The sequence below is a fragment of the Stenella coeruleoalba genome (assembly GCF_951394435.1).
Source record: "Stenella coeruleoalba genome assembly, chromosome: 18".
In the NCBI taxonomy this organism is placed as follows: domain Eukaryota; kingdom Metazoa; phylum Chordata; class Mammalia; order Artiodactyla; family Delphinidae; genus Stenella; species Stenella coeruleoalba.
The window spans coordinates 32,201,751-32,221,557 of record NC_137164.1 but is presented as its reverse complement, the minus strand read 5'-3'; the positions used below and the strand labels follow the sequence as shown (position 1 = coordinate 32,221,557).

The window sequence follows — 19,807 nt, the reverse complement described above, 5'->3', positions numbered from 1 at the left end:
CATAGGAAAACATAGTAGAAGTATTGATAGTTTGAGTATCAGGTGGCTTTTAAGTTGCGGTTATTAATTTCCACATTGTGATTCTCTGAGTGGCATGCACAGTTAGTTGGCAGCAAGTTAGCTCTAGGCTCATGCCCTACTGTCCCTGTGCCCTTGAAGGAGTCATTTAACCTTACAGAAATGCCGTCCCATTATTCCTTATAATTATGTATTTACAACATGTATAACGTAAAGGTTTAGAGTAGTAAATCAATTAAGATTCAAGCTAGTAGCTTTTCAATCAGCAGGTTACTTGTATTAGAAGGAAAGTTGAATGATTAATTAGTCTTACCACAACTTTAGGGAAGAATAATGAAGATATAGAGGATGTTCTCAAATTTCTTTTGAGGTGCGCCTACACAAGGCTGCAGGCAAGAAGTGGGGGAAAACCCAACAAGTTTTGAATAAGTTGGCTCCTGAAAATCTCATATTTATAAAAGAAACTGAATAAAGAGGATATAGTGTTAAATGTAGTTGGTATAAAAATGTCAGATGGATTCTGTTTTTTCCCCCTGTGAAATAATGGATAAACTTAAAATTATATGAGAAAAAGATAACCATAGTGAGATTATGGGAGAGTACATCTCCCTGAAGACTTTTTCTCCTTTTTGCCCTTTAAGACAGATGGAAAGAATTCAGTGATACAAGGGCAGCAACCACCACTTCTGTGCCTTTTGCAACACTGAGTGGGCACCCAGTCAATGCTTTTTGGTTCACAGATTTTCTCAAGGTCTTTTCATCTTACTTTGTACCTGCTCCAACAATGTGTATATTGCCAACAAACAAAATTTTGAAATAAAAATTACCCTTAGTGTTCTGGATATTGTTTGTTGATTTTATCCAGTCACTGTTCTTAAGGTGTTTTCATTCAGGCCCATGACATCTGCGGTGGTGTGATGGGGTGGTTGCCGGAGTACTGCTGCCTGCTTTCAAAAAATAGTAATAAAACCAAAATATTTTAACTTTCTTTTTTATGCCTTTAGGTTGGTCTTCAGACTATAACTCATTATTGTCAGATTTTGGTGCTATGTGTTTACATTGCTAGGACTCTGTACTAATAAATGTAAAGGATACCTCTGTAAAAATGAATTCTAATTTCTTCTAACATTCTAATTATTAACTATCTTACAGTTAAACTTTTGCAGTAACCCTTCCTTTCTTTATCTCTTTTTTAATGACTTTCTGTTACAATTGAGAATATTATTTGAGCATCATAGCTCTCCATTTATGCATTCAGTCTAGTCTTTGGCAGACAAGTCATAGTTCTAGATTCTTGGGCAAGCAAACAGAATGCAAATGTCCAGTGTTTTTGTTTTTTAAATATTTATTCATTTGGCTGCATCGGGTCTTAGTTGTGGCACATGGACTCCAGAGGCATGGGCTCCCCAGTTGTGGCACGCGGGCTCCACAGTGCACAGGCTTAGTTGCCCTGCGGCACTTGGGATCCCAGTTCCCTGATCAGGGATCAAACCCACGTCCCCTGCATTGGAAGGCCGACTCTTAACCACTGGACCACCAGGGAAGTCCCAGCAAATGTCTAGTGTTGATAGAATATGTGAGGGGGTGAAGAAACATTCTTCAGGATTTAAAAAATATATAATATTTTCCCTTTTTTTACCTTCTTTCTTTGATCCCATCTGAAGAAATAGAGTTTGATTTGCCCAGTGAGAAAAATAACTCTGCTATTACCTTCATAGATTACAAGATTTAGATCTTAGAACATTAACTTTCATTGACTTTTTTTTGTTTTTTTTTTTGTTTTTTTGTTTTTTTTTTTTTTTTTTTTTGCGGTACGCTGGCCTCTCATCATTGTGGCCTCTCCCGTTGCAGAGCACAGGCTCCGGACACGCAGGCTCAGCGGCCATGGCTCACGGGCCCAGCCGCTACGCGGCATGTGGGATCTTCCCAGACCGGGGCACGAACCCGTGTCACCTGCATCGGCAGGCGGACTCTCAACCACTGCGCCACCAGGGAAGCCCTGTTGTTGTTATTTTTAAAATAAAAGGGGCAGCCGTTTGGCCTAGGAGATTAGCGTAGGCTAAATGGTAGACCCTGGACAGGATCTAGTTCTGGTGATCTCTCAAATTCCTTTCCAGTGCAGTAATTTTGTTCACTAAAATGCATTTGTTTCTTATCAGCCAAAATACTCACTTTTTCAAAATTTGGAAGAAAGAACAATATGAAAAGGACATCTAATTTAAAAAGGTGTTCAAAGATCTGTTTAGGTTACCCTTCCTGACTTGGCTTTGTCAGGGTATTTGATAAACTCAGCACTTTGTTCTGCATTACATCACAGACTTACTCTATTTTTTCAAGGTACCTGTCCCTCGTGCCAGGTAGACTCATTACTCATACAAATCTAGGTTATATTTTTCTAGGAAAATTAATTACTTTGTACTGGCTACATATGGCTAGCTTGTCAGCAGGAAAGCTTTAACATACTTTGGGGTAGTTTTTTTTTTGTTTGTTTGTTTTTTTTGCTGTACGCGGGCCTCTCACTGTTGTGGCCTCTCCCGTTGCGGAGCACAGGCTCTGGACACGCAGGCTCAGCGGCCGTGGCTCACGGGCCTAGCCGTTCCACAGCATGTGGGATCTTCCCAGACCGGGACACGAACCCGGGTCCCCTGCATCGGCAGGCAGACTCTCAACCACTGCACCACCAGGGAAGCCCCAGGGTAGTTTAATGTAGACATTTAAGTAGTCTTTTTTCTCTTTGCACATGAAGTGGTACATTAATATATGTTAAAATTAATATATTTTGCAATACTAATGTTTTGCATGGGGTACTGGAGAATTCTTCTCTTGTTATTGCAAAGTACCAAATACCTGATTTCATAATCATGAATGAGGGCATAGGATGAAAGCAGAGATGCTGTGGGCCCATCATACACCTTCTGAATGGCCATAACTGTATGAGCTCATGTGAGTGTTCCCTTATATGTCTTAGTATTCTAAAGGATAAATTAAATGTAACAGAGCATGGTACAGCCTTGGTCCAGTATAATATGAATGTGTACAAATATTACATTTGTAATATTTAAGTAAGGGTACAAGTTCCAGGTAAGTGAGTCCATTTGGGAGCATTTTAAAACAAATAAAATGACTTTATCAGAAGTAATCACTGCTTACCTCTACTTTGTGTGCTAGACATACAATGTCCAAACAATGATTCATGCCCACTAAGAATTGGAATTCTAATAAGGTCTCACTTTGTCTTTCATAAATTTTTATATTACTAAAATATATTTTATAAAACCATCATTAGTAATGTTTCTTTGTACTTTAAAAAAATGTCATTTTTGAGCTTACAGTTTCTTTACTCTCTTCTAGGAGAAAAAAATTTATTTTCTCTAGATGGGATTTTGAAGACGTTTCTTGAATTCAAGGAATTTTAAGACATTCCTTAGAATACTTGTAGAGGAGACTTCTTACTAATTATATTAGTTGAGCTCTTAGAGTCTTGGTTGCATACACATAAGCATTTAACACGTCAAGTTGCTGGGGAGAATGCTTTATGTAAATTAGATATATTATTTGCTGAGAAACTATTTAGTGACTGTAAGAACTTGGTTCCTCTGAAGATATTCTCTCAGAGGTATCTACTGAGAGCTCTTTATTGCTCCGATTTTGTTAGATGAGTAAACTGGGTTATGTTGTTAAGTCATTAAAGCAGTGCCTGTAGTATCCTATTGGAATCTAATAAGTTCAGGCTTTTGTATGGTACAGTTTATTTTAAATAACAATCGTTATATTATGAGCAGATAGTTTTTAACAGAAATCCTATAAGCTTCATGTGGCATTGGTTTTTAGCTTTTCCTTGAGGGTCAGTGATTAACAGAACTATTCCCTATTTTGATCCTATCATGTTCTGTCACTGTTTTTTTTCTTTCTGACCTTGCCTCAAAGTGCTTTTGATGTTTATAATCGTTGTTGAAGTTCACCTGTTTTACCACTGCTGCCCCATCAATCTGTTTTAAGTCTCAAATTCCTAACATGTTTGGTCAAGGAATTCACACGTAACTTAAATGTGGTATGTCTCCAGCCTTCAGGCTCTACCCCCTCACGTGTGTTGCTAGCACATGGTTCGGGGGTAAATTTAAGGCAAGAAGTTGCTGACCCTCTAGCCCTTTTGTTCTTTCAACACTTTCAACCCCCTTTATACCCAGTAAGGAAACAAAGAGTCCCAAACGGGGCTAACCTGGCACGTGGTAGACCTGTGGCTTTGCACCGCTTCTGTCTCCTGCTCTGCCCATGTTTTCTAACTCTGACTCTGCTAATTTAGCATGTGTCAGGAGTCATTCTGCTGTCCTGTGTTTCTGAAGAAAGTCAATTTAGTACAAATTGGGACCTATTTACTCTCCTTCAATCTAACACATACTGTTAGTCAGCAGGGCTCCTGTGGACATCAATTGCTATTTGAAGAAACAAACCCTCTTTAGACCTTTCTGAATATGTTTTAAACATGACCCAGCATATTTCAGTATTGAACAAAAATTAAAGCAGTGCTATGAATGCTTTGTAATTTGTTGCCTCTGTATCCTGTTACCTTTTAAAAATTCAGTTTTTAAAAAAAAAAGATATATGTACTTTATTTCTTAAACTTTGTCATTTAAGTAAAGCTCTCTTTTCATCGAGCATCTAAATTTTTAATGTTTTCTTTGAGTGATGACTCAGGATTCCTCACAAAAACACGCAGGGCTTTTCTCTCTTCCTGCTATCAGTTTCAGGGGACATATTGCTTTTTCCATACTGTCATACCAATAAATCATCCCAGATTACTTGCAGCCGCACAGTACTAAAGTATACCATGCATTTTAAAGGAAATCTGCTATTTTCTTTTCAATCAGATGAGCAATGTGAAGAGACTACGGCCACGGCTCAGTGCTATTCTCTTTAAGCTTCAGTTTGAAGAGCAGGTGAACAACATCAAACCTGACATCATGGCTGTCAGTACTGCCTGCGAAGAGATAAAGAAGAGCAGGAGCTTTAGCAAGTTGCTGGAACTTGTGTTGCTAATGGGAAACTACATGAATGCTGGCTCTCGGAATGCTCAAACCTTCGGATTTAACCTTAGCTCTCTCTGTAAAGTGAGTTTGTTTTTTCAGAACATATAATTTGCCTGAACACTTCTTCTTAAATGTCAGCCCTGATTACATTACGTATTTTTTATTTTGATGTGCTCATTGTCAAGAACTTAAACTGAACCATCAACCCAAACCCAGAGTGAACTGAGCTCAACTTAGCCTCTGAACTAAATCCAAATGTTAATTTTCTCTGATCTGCAAATTCAACTGAAGAATTTTGTTTAACTGCAAACTTATGTTGTAAACCTGTGCTTTCTCGAACTGATGAAATGGAACATCAAAATATTATTTAAATCTAATATTCATTCAATATAAATACGTGCATATGACAGTATATATATTGAGCATTACTTGGAATTGCCACGAAAATCTTTACCTTTAACTATTTAAGTATCTCTTTGCATTTTTCTTTTTTGAAAGCTGACTAAAGGGAGAGAAAAGTGAGACTGCTTTATATAAAGGGAAAATCATTATATTAGGAATACACATAACTCAGATGTTATTAATTATTTTGAAATGTTTCTATCTAAATATAATTTTAGAGGAGATGAAAATTGAGTAAGTTTAGAGATTTTTTTTCTTCCAGGTTCTTCCATAGTTTAAATTTTCTTACAGCAAATGTATTCAGTGTTGTATATAACAGAGCTCTCTGTCTTAAGAAGTGGGCCATAGTAACAGTGCTTTATTGATCAGCTTACAACAAATTCTTCTCAGTTACACATCACAAGAAAAGCTTTCTCTTGTTCTTGACCTCGTAACATCTACGCTCCCTGATTAAGGAATTTGATTATTGCGATTACCGGTTAGATTGGAAGGTGAGAAACAAGTTCAACTTTAGCTATGGGTTTACTGAACAGTTGATCTCTTCGTGCTTTCATGGCTTTTCTTACACAATTTCCCTGGCTTATGCTTTCTGTTGGTATCGGTGACTTGTGAGCTTTTCCCCTCTCCCATCTCCATCTTTTTATTTTCCTCTCCTTGCTTTTCATAGCCTGCTGTGTCCAGTTAAGATTCCTAGCAAGTATTATGATGTGATTCATAAGACTGCACATTTACAGAGTGCTTACTCACCCCTGTGCCAAATGCTTGACCTGATCATCTCATTTAATGTATGTGATTAATATTTACCTGGGATAATGGGACTCATATTTTTCACATGTAAGCCATTAATTATGCTTAGATATTTTAATGGCGCTCTATACTAAAGTTATGGCAGCAGAGTTAAGAGAGAGTGGCTAGCTTGGCTAAGGAAGGGCAGTTTCACACTCAGAGAGGATCAGGAATTTGAGCTGGATCTGGAAGGACGAGTGGATGTTCCCTGAGAGGAAAGGGCATTCTAAGCAAGTGTCAACAGTTCACATTAAGGGTTATATCATGGCACAGTTGGAGCCTGGATGGAAGAGGAGTGGAGAAAATGGAAATGTGATAGTAAATGGGTCTAGATGGTGAAGAGCTTCAAATGTCACACCTTATACTGAAGGTTTTATGGAGACATGTTACTTCTGTAAGTCAAGTGATATTATCATCTGTCTTCCAGGAAGATAATTCTAACAGCAGTATGGAAGAAAGGTAAGCTGCACTTCCCAGTACTGTCACCATTAGCCATACATATTTAAATTTAAATCAATTACTATTTAAATAAAATTAAAAATTTAATTCCTCACACTTACCATGTTTCAAGTGAGTCAGTGTCCATACATGCTGGCAGCAAATATGGGACATTTCATCATTGCTGGAAGTTCTATTGGACAGCACTGGGTTGGGGGTGGGGGTTATAGTGGGGAGAGACTCGGTGATTGGCTGACCTGTGTCATGTGACCTGGGAGGATGCCAGAGGAAATGGAGCTGAGAAGATAGATGGGAATGGTGAAGGAAAAAGGGAGGGGTCAAAGATAACTCCTTGCTACTGACATGTTTGAAGTAGTTGCTCAAAAGAGAAAAGAGTTCAGGCTGATTTTGGTGTGTCCTTCTCCTAGCTTACCTCAGTGTCTTAGAAGGCATCTGACTGAAGCTGCCTTATTCAAATGTTTTACCAAATATTTGAGTGTCCACTATGAAACTGTCACTGTGCTTTGAGATGTTGGAGGTCTGAGTTAAGGTAGTGGTAAAGGCGTTGAAGGGGAAAGGGGATGGAGGGAAGTGTACACATTTAAGGAACATCTAGTTATTGTCAGGGCATGGTGAATATTAACTTGGAGGTTGAAGGATAAGGAGGCAAGTTAAGACTGCCAGGTTCAGGCTTTCTCTGAGAAGGGAAGCAAAGGAAGAAAAACAGGATGAGGAGCGAGGTGGGGGAGAAGTTAATTCCACACGTACAGACCTACTGGAGTTTGTTTCATAGTGCCAAGTGTCTGTTCCTCTATAGATTTTGCATCTCAGAACTACAGCCAACTCACAAGAAGTTGACCACATACCCTCCCTTATTTCTGCCTTGAAAGAGAAGTGTAGACAAGAGATTAGGTCTGATTAATGAGGTGGAATTCCCTAATACAGTACTTGGTACATAGTAAATACTGAACAAATAGCTGTTGAATGGATAACAGTGCAGTGGACACAATGCAGTACATACAGTGTTGTGTAGAGACAATGTTATTATGTAGCTGAAAATAGAAATCCTCTCATGTTTATATACAGTCACTGATGCATAGTGATTTAAAACCTCTTACAAATAAAATGCATGCTGCTACGATTTTACTATAGTCATGCTGCAAACCAGTTAATCTGTCTCCAGGTAATAGAGTTGACTTTATTTTCAGTCAGTGGTACTGGCTATTTTGATCATCCCTATAAGGAGCCTTATGTTGTACAAGAAACAAAATAAATACTACAACTTCATATTTTTTTATTAGCCTACATGTCAAGTAGGCTATATAAGCATATATTGAACAAGATGATATCTCATCATGTTTGTCATCAGAAGTAGCAGCTTGATCGTTGACAATTGTGAATTTCACACCGAGTGTAAAGCATTTGGTTTGATAATAAGCCCACACACAGGGAATTCCATATTTATTTGACAGTAGAAAGACAGGGTAATATTTTAATCTGTTCGAACATGCTGGGTAATTATATGACATTTACTATTCTATATCCAAAATCTTTACTTTTAAATGCCCTTTATAAATTTAGCTTAAGTATGAACAGTGTGTGAAAATTCATATTAAATTGTTAACTTTGCGTTGTTTAGAAATAAATACAGGAGTCATGAATCCTGTATGCACTGTAGTTTGGTTTTAGGGTTTATATTATATATTTGTATACATTTGTAATTGAGATGACTAACTACAATAAATGAGTTCAGAGAGAAAAGATTTTATTTTCTTTTACTTTAAGATTCGATAGGGTCTGTGATAAATAAATATAAATGTTAAATATGAGATATAAAGTAACCATAGACTAGAATGTATTAAGATGTAAACATAAATTAAAGTAGACGTATAGGTTTGAGGCTTTCGGATGGAAAAAGTGAAGTGCAAAGCATGGTCATGAAACTTTTCATGAGCTAAAAATTGTGGTTTCTCTTATTAGCCAAAGCGAACTTCACGAGAAATTTTGCGTTTGTGTCATTATAAAGGGAAAATACAGTGTTGAGCAGTGTTCCTTTAAACAGCAAGTGAAAAAATCCATTTCATGAGGTTCTTTCTTTTAGAACCATCTCCCCTTCTCTCCTCCATCTTCCCCTCCCCTCCCCTCCCCTGACAGATATGTACTCAGAGCCTCTTATGAGGTAACACTCCAAGAGAACCCTCATAGTAAGATACATATGTACTTTTCAGTTACAGTAATGCTATCCCTAGTTTAATCAAAATGGTGTAAGTATTCAATACCTTGCTTTCTGGCGACTTGGCTTTTTAAAAGGATAAACCTCAGACTATATAGAAGAATGGACAGACTGCTTGTCATTCATAAAATCCTCCAAAGATTAGTATTACTAAACTTTAGATAAATTTGGATAATAAGCAGTTTGAGATTATGTTCTTTTTTCAGGACCTGTATTGGTTAATTTGTATCCTTAGAAATACAATCAGCAAATAGTAGGTGCTTGCCTGACCAGAATGCCCACCTAGAAAAATTTGTATGTCATTAGTGTTGAAATTAGTGATTGTAGTGGATCTGTGCGTAGAGCCAAGTAGATCAGCATTCTAGCAAAAAATGAGTTGACTCAACCATCAAAGTTCAACACCATATTAAATATATGAGATGATTTTAACTTGTTATTTAAAAAGCAGACGTTATTAATCCATGCACAATGACTATAACATGTGTTTGAGAATGTTTACTAATGTCTACTGAAATGTTTGATTCCTGAGTAACAAATCATCTCAATCAATACAACTGGATGATGGAGCTGTAAATTGTAGCTCTTTGTTCTGTATAACTAAATAAAGTGACTACCTGTATTGGGATAGTAAATATAAATTTTGAAAGAGTTTACCAATTGTAATAACTTATTTCTATCAGTTTATGCTGTTATTTGGGGGGAAATTGCAGAAAAATTCACTATTGATTTCCTCTATAAATTTATCCATATCATTACTTTGTGGGAAATTTTCTGTTATCAATAGAATATGCAATTAGTTCCTCTCAAAGATGAAATTATCAAAGGATACATAGTAATGGGGCTGTTGGTGTTGGGAGTTAGGTGATAAAAGGCAGTGGTGGCAGGTCAGATTGATTTTTGTCTAAGTTATCTTTTCTAGTGCATGAAATTCTTATCTGGTCTGTATATTTCTTTCACGAGCACAGGCTAACCAAAAGTAGAATAACTTCACCAAAGCTGTGATGGGGAAGATTTTTTAGAAAAAATGTTTAGTTTCCTCATTCTTTAATGCTGTCACCAACTCTAGTGAGTGATTTCTTAAAGTTGTGAACAGCTCTCCTTGTGGGACATCAATTCTCAACCCACAGTGCCCTTTAAAAAATACTGATGCATCAGCCTCACGTCAGATCAATTACTTCAGCATGTATGCATGTGGATCCTGTTTAGTGGCATTTTTAAAAAGCTCCCCCAGGTGATTTTAATGTGCAGACTGAACTGAAAATCACTTTGTCTGTCTTCTGCCCTGCTTACTTATCCCAGAATGAAAACCCAATTGGTGGCCTGGAACCAACCAACCAACAAACACACAAAAGCAAAACCTAACCAACACAAGAACAAAATCAGACATGAAACAACTCTACTTCCTCACTTAAGGATGAGAGGTGAAAATATTTCCAAAACTGCTGCTTTTCTTTCATGCCACGCTGGACATTATTCTGAAAGGAAGAAAGGGAGTGAAAGGAGTATAAATCTCAGGCACGTGGTGGAACTGAAATAAGTTGATGGTCAGTGTTGTGAGTTATTTTGCAGGACTTGACCTTGGAAAGTAGAGTTTCAGTGATTATGAAAAGCAGGAGGCAAATCCCTCTGCCTGTCACAGACAGTTTCTATTTCATAAGCCTGTCACAGTCACGTGGGTTGCCACTGTGAATCTTTGTGAAATTTTGATTCTTGTATATCACCTTTTCCTTTACTCCATGAAGTTATTTTTAAGAAAGACTTCTCCCAAACAAATCCATTGTTCCATCTGCATTTACTGTTTTATAAGGATTTTAGAGGACTTTTTATTCTTTATCAGATTGGAAAACCACCCTAGTAAGTTTTGGCACCCTTCGAAAATAAAGCAGTTTTTGGCCAAAGACTTACAGATAACAAATGCCATTCTTATTTTACATCCAGCCAATTAAATCACTGAAAAATACTGACTTCCAAAGCAATGTGAAACTGTTTAGAGTCCTTAACCCTCTTTGACTCATTCGTTAACACATTTAGTCTATAGCATTTTCCAGGAATTATTTAATTAGCTTTACTAAGTAGTGTTTTTGGTAAATTTATTCACATTACCTTTGTTTTTTCAGTTACTATTAAACATTGTAAATTAGAATTATTCCTTTAATCAAATTATAAAAGATAAGTGGCTTTGCTCATGAACAGCAAATGCACTGCTTATGTGCTGTCGTCTCACCACTCTCAAAACCAGCATTGCTAATCTGTCAAACTTCCTTTCCCTGAAGCAGACAGCCTCAGAATCCTCCTTAACACCATGCTTAGAGATAGCTACTACCCATCAGAGGTAGTAATGAATCTTACCAGCCATCTTTGGTTCAATCTAGTCTCCCGTTTTTACACATTTTATAAATGAAAATAAAAAATTAAACAAGATACCCCATTCCTGATACTCTAGGAGGATTTCTTTTATCAAAGGTCTGGATCAGAGACAAAACATGCAACACTATTATCTGTATAGTAATACTTAGCCAATAGTATTTGTGAACATATGTGCTTAGGTAGCAGGGAAGAGTCTGATGATGAAATGAGTGCACACCAAAACCAGACAAAGACATTATAAGAAAGGGAACTTATAGACCAATATCTCTTATGAACATAGATGCAAAAATCCTCAACAAAATATTATAAATCAAAGCCAACAATATGCAAAAAAGAATTAGATACCATGACCAAGAGGGATATATTCCAGGTATGGAAGGCTGGTTTAACATTTGAAAATCAATTAATGTAACTTATCAAATCAACAGGCTCTAAAGGAGAAAAACCATTTGACCATATCAATATATGCAGAAAAGACAGCTAATCAAGTACAATACCCATTCATGATAAAAACTTTCAACAAACTAGAAATGCAGGGGAATTTCCTTAAGTTGATAAAGAACATCTATAAAAACTACAGAGAGCATCATACTTAATGATAAGAAAATAAATATTTTTCCACTAAGATGAGGAACAAGGAAACATGTCCCTTCTCACCATTTCTATTCAGCATCGTACTGGAGGTCCTGGCTTAATGCAACAAGACAAGAAAAGGACATAAAAGTATACAGATTGGGAAGGAATAAATAAAATTGTCTTTGCTCATAAGTAAAATGATTGCCCATGTAGAAAATCCCCTAAAATTGATCAAAAAAAAGGAAAGAAAGAAAAACACTTTCTGGAACTTAATAAACAATTAGAACAAAGTTTCTGGATATGAGATTGGCATTAAAATGTTGACTACTTTTTTAATATCAGCAATGAAAAATTAGAATTTGAAATAAAAAATGGAATATCATTTACTTTAGCACCAAAAATTTTCTACAATATTTGTATGAGGCAGATGACAAAACTTTGATGAAAGAAATAAAAAAAAATCTGATAAAGAAATAGATATCCCATGTTCATGGAAAGGAATATTCAATATTGTTAAGGTGTCAGCTCTTCCCAGCTTGATCCATGTAGTCAATGAAATTCCAATCACAATCTCAGCAAGTAATTTTGTGGGTATTAACAGATTGATTCTAAATTTTTTATGGATATGTGAAAGACTCAGAATAGTCAATACAACACTGAAGAAGGAGGAAGAAGAGGAGGAGGAAGGGGAAGGACTGACTTCAAGACTTACTATAAAATTACAGTAATCAAAACTGTGGTATTGGGGGGGGAAATATATAGTCAGTGGAACAGAATAGGGAGCCCAGAAATAGACCCACACAGGTATAGTCAACTGATCCTGGACAAAGCAGCACAGGTAATTCAATGGAAAAGAATCGTTTTTTAAAGAAATGATGCTGGAAAAACTGGACATTTATAAGTTAGCCATTATTTGAATTTAAAAACTTCTGCTCTGTGAAGTGAAAAGACAGTCCATAGAGTGGGATACAATCTTTGCAAAACACCTATCTGACAAAAGACTTGTATCCAAAATATACAAAGAACTCTAAAACTCAACAATAAGAAAACAACCCAATTTTTTTAAAAAGACCTCAACAGACCTCTTACTGAAGATTTACAAATGACAAATAACTGTATGAAAATATACTCAACATCATATGTCGTGAGGGAATTGCAAATTTAAAAAAATGAGACACCATTACACATCTATTAGAATGGCTAAAATCCAAATCACTGACAGCACCAAATGCTACTGAGGATGTGGTACAACAGGATCACTCATTCACTGATGAAAGGAATGCAAGATAGTACAGCATCTTTAGAAGACTGGCAGTTACAAAGCTAAACATAGATTTAACATAGGATTCAGTTATCACATTCCTGTTTACCCCAAGGAGTAAAAAACCTGCATACAAGTAGCAGTTTTATTCGTGGTTGCCAAAATTTGGAAGCAACTCGAGAAGTCCTTCAATAGCTGAATGGATAAAACCCACTGATATAGTCATACATATAGTCATACAATAGACCAGCGATGGGGAACGACAGGGGGTGGCAGATGAAGCTTCGCTTGCTCGCCTCCCTGCTGCTCACCTCCTGCTGTGCGGCCAGGTTCCTAACAGGCTGTGGACCCATACTGGTCTGTGGCCTGAGCGTTGGGGACCCCTGCAATAGACTATTAAATCAGTCATAAAAAGAAAATCTCTTAAGCCAAGAAAAGACATGGAGAAATGCATAATACTAAGTGAAAGAAGCCAATCTGAAAAGCCTCCATACTCTGATTCCAACTATATGACATTCTGGAAAGGACAAAATTATAGAGATAGTAAAAAATTCAGTGGTTTCTGGAGGTTTGGGGGGAGGGGGAAGAAGGAAGAGATGAATAGGTGGAGGACAGGGGATTTTTCAGGATGTTGAAACTATGCCCTATGACTCAGTAATGGTAGATACGTGACATTATGCATTTGGCAAAACCCATACAACTTTAGAACACAGAGTGAACCCAAAAGTAAACGAAGGTTAATAATTAATAATAATGTATCAATATCATCAATAAAGGTACATAAATTTTAACAAATGTAACACATTAATGCAAAATGTTACTGATAGGGGAAATTGTGTATGTGGAGGGGAGAGTATATGGGAATCTGTCTTTTCTGCTCTATTTGTCTTAAAGTGAAACTGCTCTAGAATATAAAGTCTGTTAATTAAAAAAATTAAGAAGTATAAAAACCATTTAATTTAAAATTAATGTATTTGAGCCATTTATATTAACTAAAGAACACTGAGCTATTTTAAATCTCTTGTGAAATAAGGGAATAGTGTAAATAATAGAACATTGAACAATATAATAATGCAACAAGATAAAATTTTACTAAAATGCAAAAATGCTTTTCATGCTGAAGTGCTCACTGAAATCCAAGAGAAATATGTTTAAAATATAATTCAGAGATAGTGTGTCTATGGAGATATAGTAGAAGTCAGTTTAATTATAGAAGCTGACATCATTTAAAGCATTTTCTTCCTTATTTAATGTTTCAACTCTCATCATTTTAAAATGAAAACTAAACAATAAATATGTTTTTTAATATGTGAATGCTATAAATTTATCTAATATCTATTTTACCTAATATTAGTTTATCGCTACCTATCTTTTAAATCACTATGAAAGTTTTATTATAGGTATTAATAGTGACGGCAGTGACATAGATGATGCAAAGCATATTGTTTAATTTATGTTAAGATTTTAAATTTCCATTCATTTTGGAGGGATACACAGTATTTTTAAAAATTTAATCAGCACAATGATTGATTTTTAAAAATGTATTTATATATATCAGGAAACAGTTCATTCTATAATTGTAGTTGGTTTCACTAGTGAATTTTGGTTGGTTTCACGCATTGACTTTTTGAGCTTCATATCTGAGCAATTATGATATATTCTTTGGCAGTTCATATGCACACATCCATTTTCATGTGGATACATGTAACTTACACTTAGAGATGTTTCAAACATATACAAAGCACCTTATTCTGCAAATGATTTAAGATGGAGTATGATGTTAGTAGATATACTTGGTTGGGTCTGTTAAAGATGAAACTTTACAGTGTCATTCAACCATATTTTTATCATATTTTGTGAGCACTGATCTATTAGCAATATGGAAAGACTTTGCATTTGAGGTAAGATTCAGGTAGCATTTTATTAATTGTATAGATAAAACAATAGAAAGAATGCCATGCTTTTAGAACTAGAAGTGACCTCAGGATAGGGGTGTAGAGGCTTTCCAGGCTAGAATTAGCAGGTTATAGGGCTTCAGTGTTTTAAATTGCATTAATGAACACTATTTTACTGTTTTACTACTATTTTTATCCACTGTGTTTTTGAGAATTTTGTTTCTTTTGATGCATAATAATCTATATTAAATAAAGATTTTGTAGAGGAACTGCATTTTATAGTGGTTAAGAGCTTTGGATTCACACAGAAGTGGGTTCAAATAAATCTTGGCTCAACTGGATAGTAGCTATGTGATCTGGGGTATGCTACATGATGTTTCACATCTCTTTTGCCCTCTTAGTACCAGTTCCTTCCTCATAAGGATGGTGTGTGTTTCAAGCACTTAACAAGTTTGTATTATTTGGCCAATCCCTGTCTCTTAGGAAGTGCCACACAAATAAGAGTGGCTGCTGTTGTCCTCAGCATTCATACTGTTTACAAGGTAGGGTCTTCTAGAATGTTCATGGAGCCATTACAGACCCTCATAATTTTGTCATTTTTCTGGTGTTCAGCAATGTCTACAACATCCAAAGAGTCAGTGCTGTCTGGATAACGTAATTGAAGTATAGGAACATGATAATGGGGAACAGCTACTAGTTTAACAATATTCTTAAGATAAAGTTTTATTATTCAGAGTGTAAGGGGTTGTAGTTCTTTGGATTCTGAAAATCACCAAGACGATACTTAGTTTTTATTTTAGGAATTTTCTTTCTTGTGACTAAAACAATGGAATTTTCTTTAAATGTAATCCAAGTTCGTGCTGAATAGCTTAAAAATATTCCCAAACCTTGCATTGTAGCTACAAAGGAGTTCTATCCAGACTGACAACTAGGCCATGATTTATTACAGGATCTACTTTTAACATTATTTTGTCTAGAATGAAAAGAGCGGTTGAAGAAACTCCATCCATCTTTTTGTTTATTTGACATCTATGCCACATTAAATGTTCCTTAAAGAAACAATATATAAACAAGAAATTCTCCTTAACAGTGACGATTACTCATCAGTAAGATAAATCTCTTGACAGTGATACCAAAGGAATCCTGTCAAGCAATGTCGGTGAAAATTTTTAAAAAGCATATTTTTTAAACTTAAGAATAAATTTTTAAGCCAGATATTTTAGCTTCATTTTCTTTCCAAGAGTTAGCACTACAGAGTATGCTCAAGTTGTTTTTTCTCTTCAACAAAATTAGCACCATCTCTCAAGCTTTCCTTGTTCTAGCTCAATCGCTGATTATGTATGATATGAATAATTAGTAGAAATAGAGTGTGCCCTTTTTGTTGTTAATGTTTATCAAAAGGTGAAAAAATATTGAGCAAGTAAATGAAGACTGTGATAAATATATTTTGCTCTGCTTTCATATATTTTCATGTGCTTTCTGGGAGGGTTTTTTTGTTTGGTTTTTGTTTTGGGTTTTTTTTTTTTTTTTTAAAGTGATTTGGGGGAAGGAAGGAAGGAAGGAAGGGCATAGAGTAATTGAGGCAGGAAGAATACCTTCCCAGCACTGTGCAGTTTTTCCTGAGAACGTTAGGAACTGAATGAAGAATCTCTGTCCTGGAATTTAGAGCAACTAGTAGTTTGTAAGTACCCGTGCATTGTCAACAAATAGTCACTCTCTGTGTTTCTTAACTTCTTATCTTTTATTAGGTATATTTTCAGATTTATTTATTTGGGAATTTGAGTGTTTTTTTTTTTAAGTCTCCTGGTTGTTAAATATAGATTCTGTTCTGGAGAGATGGGAGACTTCTATTTATTATTCAGTGAGTATATTTTAAATATTAGACTGTGACCAGTATGTGAGTTGCTAACCAGTTGATGTTTTCAATAGTACAGCCAGGATAGCAACCTCCTCCATAAGTTAGTATTTAGCTTTATGATTGTCTCTAAATATTTGAATCTGTGTTTGACCGGCATCCTTAACATTTATTAAATTGGTAGATCCTATATAGGTTATAGAATTCTAATTCTGAATTCTTATTGCTCATGAATAAAGATCAAGATTGATCCAGTTGCTTATTGTTGGATCATAGAGATTTCTTGATATATTAATCCTAGCAATTGCTGGCCATTTAGCTATATCACAAATAGCGCCCTGGAAAGCTCTTTCCAGGTGCTTGTCTTAATCAACATTCCACACAGGACATGTGTCTAGTTTCACATGAACGGAGCATGATAAGAAAGGTGTAAATTGGTGACAGTCAGGAACTGGGAGTCCACCGAAGGAACGGTATTCTCTAGTCATTGCTATAAAGAGGGAGGTGGGGGAACAGAAGAGTTAACCATTAGAGTGCTTTAAAAAAATAGCAAAATTAAAATCAAAGGACAGTTTTTATACTGACTGATGGTTGTACCAGGGAAAACTATTATATTTGTGAAAGTTTGCTACTTTTACCCTAGCCTTATCCATTAAAGATGATAGTACGAATGAAATTGTAGAGTTGAAAGGTAACTTTTATAAATCGGATTAACATTCTCAGTGTATGTGAAAGCTGAAACTGAAAGATTTTAACTGACCCAAGCATGCAAAAATAACTTCTGGACTGAGATTATAACTAGGTTTCTTCATTTTTATTCTAGTATTTTTTAAAAATAGATTTTGCAATGTCTACTAACACAAGTCCACTGTAAAGTATATTTAATATTTTTGGAGTGGAAAGTGAATTTAGAGTTTCCTTTTTCTGTCCAGTTCCATATTCTCACTTTATTTATGTGAATCTGAGGTCCAGTAACTTGCCCAAGGTGACATAGCTAGTTAAAGGCCAGTTTTAGTGTTATGTTTTAGCTGTTCGTTCACACGTTAGTGGCAATCAGTCTAGCTAGTGATCAGAGTCAGTTTTTGAGGAATAATTTTTCAGAACACTCAGATGAATGTTGTGATTTATGTTCCTTTTAAGAGGCATCAAATAATGGACTCTGTTCATATCAGTCAGTTTTTAAAGTGCCAGGAACAATTGCTGCTGAATGGTTTGCATGCCGAATAGGCCAGTGCAGCATTTGAACCTGTTATAAGAGTAATCATGTGAAAGCCTGGCTGTTTATAGTAGGGTAGCTCTGTGTTTCCAGGGACAAGATAGTTTTTACATTAATAAGTCATGTTAATATTTGTTAATATTTGTGATGGCACAGAATATCTCCTTCTGCTACAATCGGATAGTAACTTTCATTTGATATTTTTCTGATAGTGATATAATACTTAGTGACATAGAGTTTGAAAAAAATACATATGGATATATATGTGTATGTGTGTGTATACACTTATTTTACGGTAGGAAATTGTTGGAAAGGAAGCAATAAGGTTGTGCACAGTTAAGTATACCAAGAATTTCCAACTCTAAATTAAATCCTGGTGTGAAAAGAGTGATTTTTTTCTCCCCTTATATGTGTATCTGATCTGGATGATTACTCATTTGTAGGGAACACTATCAGATTATGTATTTGCCCTGTGTTCACACCCAACAGCCCCTACCCCCATCACTCACAAAAGCTAAGCTGACCTCTATTTGTACCTAGGTTGTAGCCTAGCCTTTCTCCCTTCTAATTCATTCCTCGGCCTTTTCAGATTAGGATTGGTCCATCCTGGCCTTCTCTTCAAGCCTCTGTTCTCCTTTCTTTTATGCTGTGTACTTATTTGTGTTTATTTGGTCAACGTTTTAGCTTTAGAGGCTAAGAGCTCACAAACCGGTAATCCTAGAGTAAGTTCTCACTATGTATTCTCTACAGTTTATCACCCTCAAGGGATGGAAAATTGGTTCTCGGGGAGCAAAAATATCTTTCCTATCTACCTCTGTTTTTATGTGTAAAGCACAGATGTACATGCAGTACATAAACAGGTATACAGTATATGTATCATTTTAAAATTTCATAGGTGCAAATGATTCGGAAAAATACGCCTAAAAAAACTTAGCCAGCAATAATGAAATAAAGGTTGAGAACACTGTTCTACACCTATATATATCTATATCCTTTCCCAGCGTCTCCACTTAGATGTTATTCAAAAACTTCAAGTTCACTTGTCCCAAACTGAAACAATTCTTTTTTCTCCACCCCACCCAAATCTTTTTCTCATTCTTTCTGTCCCATTTCAATAGATGTCATCATGTGGGTTTCCATGCCCACCCTGTCCCATTATCTCATGCCTAAGGCATTACCTCATCTCAAGGCTGTTTTCTTTCCCTGCCTGGATTATTGCTACAGCTTTTAAAAGTATTCTTCCTGCTCTGTTTTTACCCTTGCTCTAATCTTTTATCCACACTGTGCTACAAGGAGCTTTCTAAAATGTACGTCTGATTAGCTCTCATCTAGTTTAAAACTTCCCAGTTCTTAGGGATCAGAATCCTATATCCATAGCATGGTCTGCCTTTCTTTTAATTTTCTGGCCTTCTCCTCATATTTCTTTCTACTCTCCCTACTTCCCCCTCCCCGCAACATGTACTTTTATTTTGGAGTCACTTGGACTCCTCTAAAGTGCCACTTTCTTCCTCATCTACGGTCTTTTTCAAACTGTGCCTTTGAGTTTTTTCCTTCCCTTCCTCAACCCATACAACTTCCTGCCTGCTGGTGTTCAGTTCAGGTGCCCTGTCCTCCTAGGCATACTGTATGATTATTTTTACTATACTCTTTGTCACACAGGGGAAATGCATATTTTCTGGGGTTTCCCCCCCGCCCCCACTAAATGGCTTCTTGAGGAATGACTTACTGGTGTT

At 36.0% G+C, this 19,807-nt stretch overlaps 1 protein-coding gene across 1 annotated transcript in view; it reads left to right on the top strand.

Moving 5' to 3' along the window:
- Positions 1 to 19,807, top strand: part of DIAPH3 (diaphanous related formin 3) — a 413,319-nt gene that overhangs the window by 292,520 nt on the left and 100,992 nt on the right. Inside the window, 1 exon segment of the mRNA XM_079902970.1 lies at positions 4,887 to 5,126. Within this exon segment, the coding sequence (XP_079759096.1) occupies positions 4,887 to 5,126 (240 nt within the window).